Genomic DNA, 8707 nt, shown 5'->3' with positions numbered 1-8707 from the left:
GTCTCGCCTCGCCACCGAGCCGGCTCCCGGGGCGCTACGACCGTCCAAAGCGTCCGTGAGAAGAGAGGAAAGGGCCCGAACAATCGAGGCATGGCAACAGAGATGGGAGACCACCAGGAAGGCGTCCTGGACCAGACGGTGCATCCCATCGGTGGGACGTTGGCTCGGAAGAACGGTCCCGCTAGTGCCTCTGACGTACCACATGTCACAGGCACTGTCGGGACACGGGTGTTTTCAGTATTATTTGCACAGGCGAGCCAGGGCCACCAGCCCCATTTGTCTCCAGTGCTTGAGCCACGAGGACACCGCAGAGCACACCCTCACTGAGTGCCCCTACTGGAGCACGTTCCGGGTCCCCCTGGCCACTCAGCTGGGCCGCAGTCCAACCGCAGCCGACATCGGTGACATCGTGTGCGGTCCCCCCTTCGACCAGCTCCCGGCAGACCAAGCAGAGAAGCTGACGATCCTGACGAACGCGGAGGAAACGTTCCGCCTGTTTTACCGGATGGTCGAAGAAATCATGTCAGCGAAGGAGGACGAGGAGAGAGCCCGCCAAGCCGCAGAACCAGCTGATGGAGCGGACGTATAACCCGTCGTTTTGTAAAAAAAAAAAATTAGTTAAGTTAAATTCTTTGTAGCTGAAGGCAACTTTGGGAGAGTAGAGTCTCCCCATTTGTAATCCATACCACCTATGTTGTTGTTTGTGACAGGCAGCGAGTGAGAGATTAGCTCACCGCTACTGACTTAAGTTTTGTATTGTGATTGTGATCAATAAACGATGGGGTCCGGAGGGGAAGTAATGCTCACGCGGTTCCTCCTCCGGTCCTCGATTTAACCGAAAAAAAAAAAAAAAAAAAAAAAAAAGGTTAGGTTAGGTAAAAAAAAAAAAAAAAAAAAAAAGGTTAGGTTAGGTTAGGTTAGGTTAGGTTAGGTTAGGTTAGGTTAGGTTAGGTTAGGTTAGGTTAGGTTAGTCCGGCTCCGACCGCCATACCGATAACACGCACCCGCGTACCGCTCCCGAGCAGTTTTTTGTTTTCGACGAAAAAACTCAACCGATCTGAGTGAATCCAGTGTCTATCGCTCCGTCTCGACTCCGCCGTCACTCCAAGACATCGTGCGTCGAATTCGGCCAAAGTGCGACTGAGAAATCGGAAAAAGAGTGCGCCGAATCCGCCGCCGCCGCCTAAAATAAAGTTCGTTCGCAAAGTGCGTCTGAACTGTTCGTTCGCAGTGTCTATCGCTTCAGCTGCACCGCACTAAGCGAAAAAGCCTTCGCGCGTGAACGTAGGTGCAAAAGCCAGTGCGTAACGGCGAGTTAAGTGCGCCGCGGCCGGCTACCCGCTCGCACGGCCACCAAAAACTGCCGATCCCCGGCTAACCAGACATCCAACAGCCCCGTTCGACACATCGAAAAATCCGCGACAACATCACGGATCGATTGGTGTACTCAGCGGGCCTGTAAGTCCAACAGAAAAATTTTCCGACAAGGGTAAGTGAAATTAAAAAAACACTACCTAAGATAACACGGCCGCCCGGTTTTTGACACCGCGATCGCGTCGGTCGCGCGCGCAGCGATACCCGTGGCGACTGCCGACAGTTGCCACCGCGATCGCGTCGGTCTGAAAAAAAATCGGATTTTCAAATCAACGGTACGCGACAACCAGCGCTTCGATCGAGCAGCGGAAAACGCACACGGGTAGGAGGCATCGCCCTCTACCTCCACGCGGAATTTCCCCTCACCCCGTTTCACGGAAACACCGTTATCTCCGGCGGAACCGAAGCCACGACCCCAGGACTCGGGCACAAAGCCCCGAGGCACCTTCCGGACGAGGTCCCCCCAAGGGAAAAAAACCAAAAAACCCCCCCCAAAATTTTTTTTTTTTTTTTTTTTTTTTTTTTTTTTTTTTTTTTTTTTCCCTCCCAGGCCTTCGCGACCCCGCTTTAGGCTAGGTAGCCATGGCGAAAAGCATCCCAGACAGCTGGGACATGGATCAAGACCCGACCAACAACCCTCAACACAAAAGGAAGGGGTCAAGCTCACCAACTCAAGCGAGCAAATCAAAGAAGAAGCCGGTCAACACCCCCAACGTTCCGACCAACATCGACCCAGAAAGTCTCCTCGGCGCCGCCGCTGACGCCACAAAGTACGCGTGTGAACTGGTTGAAGGACTCGCCGAAGAATACCATCACGAAGATGAAATCGGGCCATGCCTGAACAAAGTTGCCAAAGCCCTTGACCTGGTATGCAGGGCACTGCTCCAGCTGTCTAAAGAACGGCACGCCGCATCACAAAACGGCAACCGAAAAAAAGTGGATGCCGAGACAACACTGAAATCGCACCACCAACTCCGCAACCGCCCCCAACTCCACATGTCCCCGGAAAAAAAGCAGATGACGAAATCGGCCAAACAAAGACAACGAAACAAGAACGCCAAAATCAAAAACAAAAACGACGAAAGGACCCCGACTCACGCCACCCCGGCCGAGAAGCCGACGACCTCAGGAGAGGCAAAAACAATCTACCCGGAACAAGTCGAAGAACCGTTCACTGTAGTGGACAGGACCGCAAAAACGAAAATTCCCCCCAGGACCCAAACGGCCAGGAAAACGGTGCAGAGATCTGCGGCCGTCCTGGTCAAGGTCCCTGAAGGCCGGACTTACGCGGACACTCTTCGCGCGGTGAGACTAACGGACATCGACTTTGAGGGCATGGGAACCCACGTGACGTCGATGAGGAAGACCCGAAACGGGGATCTGCTGGTTGAACTGACCAAGGGGGCCAAGGCCACCGCAGCTACTGCTATCATCCGTGACAAGCTGGCGGAAAACATGTCCGGATCCGTGGTCACCAGACTACGCCACACAGCCGAAGTCGAGATCACGGACCTCGACGAAGTGGCAACAAAAGAAGAGGTCCTTGCAGCCATCCAGAAGGCCATACTCGGCGACGATCTTCCCTCCGGCGAGGAGATTAAGATAACCGGTCTGTGGGCCACTCGGGACAGCCGACAAATGGCCACCGCAACCGTGCCCATCGCCATCAGCCGCAGCCTGACGTCCATCCGCGTCGGCTGGACGCAGTGCCGGGTCCGTCCGCGCAGGCCGGAGCCTGCGAAATGCTACCGGTGCCACGGCTACGGCCACGGCACGCGGCAGTGCACTGGGCCTGACCTCTCCCACGCGTGTAGGAGATGCGGCCTCACCGGGCACACCCAGGCCACCTGCGAAGAGGCCGACCCACTGCGTCGCTTGCGACCGCCTCAAGGTCCCGCGCGTACCCCACAAGCCCGGCTCCGGGGCTTGCGCTGCACGACGGAAAGCCATCTCTGAGATGAACGCCTCCTCCAACCGAAGATGATCTCGTTCCTCCAAATAAATCTCCACCGGAGCTCAACAGCGCAAAGCTTGCTACAACAGACCGCCGCCGCAACTGGCGCCCAAGTCCTCCTCGTCTCCGAGCAAAACTGGAGCCCGGCTCGAGACGACAGGTGGGCGGTCAGGCGACGATCGCTCATGCGCGGTTGTACTAACAGCGACGGCAGACTTTGCACCCGAGTCTTCCGGGTCGGGGCGCGGGTTCGCCTGGATCCAGACACGCGGGCTTAGGATGTACAGCTGTTACACCTCCCGCAATGACACCGAAGCAAACTTTCAATCCTTCCTCCTGGACATCCAACACTCCATCCGCTCAGCCGACCCACAGCTCGCCATAGTGATAGGAGGCGACTTCAACTCCTGGTCCCAAGAGTGGGGGTCAGCTCGGAACGACGAAAGAGGTGACCGATTGTCAGATCTGGCAGCCAGTCTGGATCTCCTCGTGGCCAACGCAGGGACCACACCCACGTACTGTAGGGCAAACGCCGAGTCAGTCATCGACGTCACTTTCCACCGCCTCACCGCACCGGGGGCCATTCGCGATTGGAGGGTGCTCGAAGACGTGTATTCCGCCAGCGACCACCGCTACGTCGCGTTCACCCTAGACAGAGCAATTGAAGGCGAAGATATCGGTGGCCCCGTCTCCAGAGGCTGGTCCTACCGCCAACTAAACCCCGACGCCTTGGCCGCATACCTCGCCAGTACTGCAGAACCCATCGTACGCGGCGAAACCACTGCAACAGAAGCAGCCAACTCACTCATCGAGTACCTAGAGGGCGCCTGCGACTCCTGCATGCCCCCAAGAACGCCGCACAGAACGGGCAGAAAAGAAGTTCACTGGTGGTCGACCGACTTGACCACCCTCCGCAACACGACCATCAAACTGCGCAGAGCACATCTTCGGTCCTCGCGCAGGCGCGACCCCCAAGGCACAGTAGACGCTCACCGCAAGGCGTACACCACGAAACGGAAGGAGCTCCGCAACGCCATCCGGGACGCCCAGTCCAAAAGCTGGGCAGAGCTTTGTAGAGCCGTAGACGACGACCCCTGGGGACTTCCCTACAAGGTGGTCACCAAGAAGATAGGCCGAAGCCGTCCAGGGGTCGAAGCACGCGGCAGGGAAGCGGTCATAGCCGATCACCTGTTTCCGGATCCCCCGCCAACAGTCTGGGCCCACGAGCCCCTCCTAACCGACGACCAACAACAAGGCCATGATTTCACCATGGTCGAAATCCTCACGGCCTGTAGAAGACTACCAGCGGGTAAGGCTACTGGGCCCGATGGCATACCCAATGAGGTCCTACTTCACGTAGCGCGACTCCGTCCTCGGGTTCTACAAAAAACGTTCAACGCGTGCCTGGCTCGCAGGGAGTTTCCTGCACGTTGGAAGACGGCCAGACTGGTGCTCCTCCACAAAGGATCCGGCAAGCCAATAGACGAACCATCGAGTTTCAGGCCGCTATGTATGCTCGACTCGGCAGGCAAGCTGCTAGAGCGCCTGGTGCTCGGCAGACTCAACCAACATCTCAATGATTCGGGTCAGCGATCGGAAAACCAGTACGGCTTCCGCAACGGTAGGTCGACTGTTGACGCAATCGAGCGAGTGCTCCAAGCCGCCCACGGCGCGGCCACCGGCGCTGTACAGCATCGGGACATATGCGTGGCCGTCTCGCTAGATGTGAAAAATGCGTTTAACACCGCGCCTTGGAGGAGAATCGACGCCGCCTTACGAGCAAGTCAGACCCCATCATATCTGATCAACATCATACGATCGTACTTGGACGATAGAAAACTCCTGGTCGGCCAGTCGCTGCTCAGCAGGAACGTCACGTGCGGGGTCCCGCAGGGCTCGGTCCTCGGACCAGCCCTATGGAACGCGTTTTACGACAGACTACTGGAGACGGAGATGCCGTCGGGCGTCCAGCTAGTGGCTTTCCGCCGACGACTTGTGTGTCCTAGGAATCGCCCGCAAAGGAGAAGCAGCAGCAACCTTGCTGAATCCAGTGCTGGAAAAGGTTTCAGACTGGATGACAAGCAATGGACTCAAGCTAGCCCCTGCGAAAACTGAGGCCGTTGTCCCTAACGAGGAAAAACGTCTACGACGAGCCTGAGCTGTTCGTAGAAGGTCACGCGATCCCGATCAAACCGTCCATGCGGTACCTCGGCGTGGAGCTCGACACGCGGCTGTCCTTCACAAAACACGTGCAACAGGCTTCCCTCAAGGCTTCCCAATCGGCGCTGGCCATAGGCAGACTCATGCCCAACATCGGCGGTCCGTCCCAAAGTAAGAGAGCGTTACTCGGGTCAGTGGCAAATAGCAAGATGCTATACGCCTCCCCCGTCTGGGCCGCCCGAGGGACGAAAACCGCCAAAAATCGACTGGCAATGGCAAGGGCCCAGAGGACAGTTGCACTCCGCACTATACGCGCTTACTGCACCGTCTCTGCAGAAAACCTCGTCCATCCTCGCTTCAATGCTACCAGCAGATCTGCTAGCAACCGAGAGGGCCAGGATCAGAACACGACTGGACGATCAGGCGGACGAAACGCCCACCAACACGCTGAAGAATCAGGAAAGAGCAATCAGCATTGCAGCCTGGCAAGCTCGGTGGGACCGGTCGAACAACGCAAGGTGGACGCGCAGGCTCATCCCTAACGTCAGCCGTTGGCTAGCCAAGCCTCCGCTGAATCTCACGTACCGGCTTGACTCAGGCGCTTTCCGGCCACGGATGCTTCAAGAGCAGCCTGTACAGGTTCAAACGTTCAGAGGACAGCTACTGCGTCTACTGCATGGACCCCGACGACACTGCCGAACACACTCTGTTCGTCTGCCCTAGGTGGGAAGACGATCGAACACGCTTGTCCGAAATTATCAGACGACCTCCGACCGCGGCGGACGTCGAAGAGATCCTCTGTGGACCATCGACGGACGCAATGCCAGACGATCCAGCCACAAGGCTCCGACTGATGGAGCAAGCCAAAACCAACAGACAAGAACTCATCACAATGATCGAATCCATCATGGCCACCAAGGAACAGGATGAGAGAGAAGATCAAGCCGACGACCTGGCTCGACTTAACAGGTTGAGAGCACTCGACTAGGGGGCCAGCTCAACCCGCTCTCGGGAAATTCGATGAAGAACGGTCAACGATCACCCCACATTTCTTATCGAAACGTCGGAGGTGTCACCGACCACGTTCTTCATCCCCCCACCTGTGACACCACGGGAGGGACGACGATCACGGCATCGCGGCTCAACCACTTCGGCAAGTAGGCCGCAACACGGCGCACACATACTGGACTGGTTACGGATAGCACGAGATCGCAAGGGCGGCGGACTCCGGTCGGCCTGCCAATATGGACAAGTACGGGTTACCTAGGGCGGCGGACTCCGGTCGGCCTGCCAACACGGACAAGAACGAGATCGCAAGGGCGGCGGACTCCGGTCGGCCCGCCAACATGAAGCACCGGATAATGACTTGTATTTATAATATGAAATGTAATGTATTAAGGGGGCGGTTAGTCGGGGGAATGTCCCGTCAACCCCCCCATGTATGTATGTATATATTTGATTTTCAAATAAACGATGGCGGCGTCGCGGAAGTAATGCGAAAGCAATTCCCGCGGCGCCGTCGGTTCAAACACGGAAAAAAAAAAAAAAAAAAAAAAAAAAAAAGGTTAGGTTAGGTTAGGTTAGGTTAGGTTAGGTTAGGTTAGGTTGTTCAGCGGTGGCTGTCGTGACGGTAGGACGTGCTTGCGTATAGCTCCCGAGAGTCAGTGTTTTTTCAGTGGAAAAAGTGCATCGTTTTTTGCCACAGTGGTACCTATCGATTCGTTTCGCACCCGTGCGTCGATTAGTGAAAAACCGCGTCGAAATCGGTTCACCGGCTCGCCCGCAAACTTAGTTTTCGTGGTACGCTAAAATCGGAGCGCTGTGATTGGCCGAAATTAGTCGTCGCCGGAGTGCGCTTTTTTTCTCGCGTTAGAGGCCCGCTGCCGACAAATTCGGAACCGTCGGGTCGTCACTAGCCGGAAAAGCCTTCGCGCGGTGAAATCGGCCGATTGGGGACCCGGGAATCCCGTCCCTCCATCCCGGATTATAGCGCCGTGTTAATCGGTTCTGCGGACCAACGGCTGGACGGATTTCCGCGCGCGAAGTCTCAGCGGATCAAGTACGGCGTCCCGAATCCAGGGACACCTCACACGTGATTTTCCGACAACGCGATGACCAGGTAGGACAGTTTTTCTTCTACCCTATACCGTAACACGGCCGCCCAAAGCCGCCGCGCGGAAAACGGGAATTCCGCAGTAACAGCTGTTTAGCAAGCTGTTATCACAACGCGCCCGGGAAGAACTGCCCCCTTGACAAGGCGTGACGGGGACCAGCCGACGGTGTGTGGCCAAGTGTCGGCGGCCAACCGACGGCCTTATCTGCCCTTCGGCGGCAAATTCAAATTTGCCTCCAAATACAGTTTTTTGGTGATAACTCGGCGGGGATTCATTTTAGAGCTTCGGGAAAAAATTTTTGCCCTCCCGAAACCCTCTATCCTACCAGGACGATCCCCGACAAGTTCCTGTAGGTTAGACCCCCCTACCCCCCCTTGGGGAGGAGCTAGGATAGGGACAGTGAAATAGGATAGGGACAGTGAGTCCATAAGTAGGATAGGGACAGTGAGTCCATAAGTAGGATAGGGACAGCGAGTCCATAAATAGGATAGGGACAGTGAGTCCATAAATAGGATAGGGACAGCGAGTCCATAAATAGGATAGGGACAGTGAGTCCATAGGCACCCGTAGCTAGTGCAGGCACCGATACCTTCGGATTTGGTTCCTGCACTGCTTCACCGCCCGCTGCCGAGAGGAGAAGTGGTAGCAACAAAGGGGGCAAGGGTCGCAGGACCTCCCCCTTGCCATGGACTCCCGTAGTACCCCAGGCGGCAAGCCAGCAGGGTCAGATGCAGGCAGCGATTCAGGCTACTTGGCTACTAGCACGCTGGAGCATCTCGAGGGCAAAGTCACGGGTCTCTTCCGAATGCTCAAGGCGGAGGTGGAGTCCCTGAAGGAAATGGCCAAGCGCACTCAGGTAAAGGGGCTCAAGGAGAGCGTCGACCAGGTGTGCAGCATCATAGGCTCCATTGAGAACAACAACGTAGAGCTTAAAGTGGCAAGAAGCCAGCAAGCAGGCAACAAATTGGTAGTTGTCGACGCAAAGAAAGTTGTGGCGATCCTCACACAAACCTTGAATACGACAGTGGAATCGTCCAATAAGGCAGTACTGGAAGCCATTGCAAGCGTAAGCGAAAAGGTTACGGGAGCATATGAGGATGGTGAC

General features: G+C 56.3%; 1 protein-coding gene across 1 annotated transcript; it reads left to right on the top strand.

The window, feature by feature from the left end:
• The first annotated feature begins 5526 nt into the window (after nucleotides 1–5526).
• LOC132948261 (uncharacterized) lies at nucleotides 5527–6030 on the top strand. The gene has a single exon (XM_061018665.1). The coding sequence runs from the start codon at nucleotides 5527–5529 to the stop codon at nucleotides 6028–6030; it is 504 nt and encodes a 167-aa protein (XP_060874648.1).
• Nucleotides 6031–8707: the final 2677 nt, after the last annotated feature.

Source organism: Metopolophium dirhodum, chromosome 7 (genome assembly GCF_019925205.1).
Source record: "Metopolophium dirhodum isolate CAU chromosome 7, ASM1992520v1, whole genome shotgun sequence".
NCBI classification, from domain to species: Eukaryota; Metazoa; Arthropoda; class Insecta; order Hemiptera; family Aphididae; genus Metopolophium; species Metopolophium dirhodum.
The sequence above is the reverse complement of the archived record's forward strand: the minus strand, read 5'-3'. Positions and strand labels throughout refer to the sequence as shown.

What these genes read in the sequence shown, in the direction of transcription:
- LOC132948261 (XM_061018665.1), top strand. Translation starts at nt 5,527, where the DNA reads ATGCGGTACCTCGGCGTGGAGCTCGACACGCGGCTGTCCTTCACAAAA.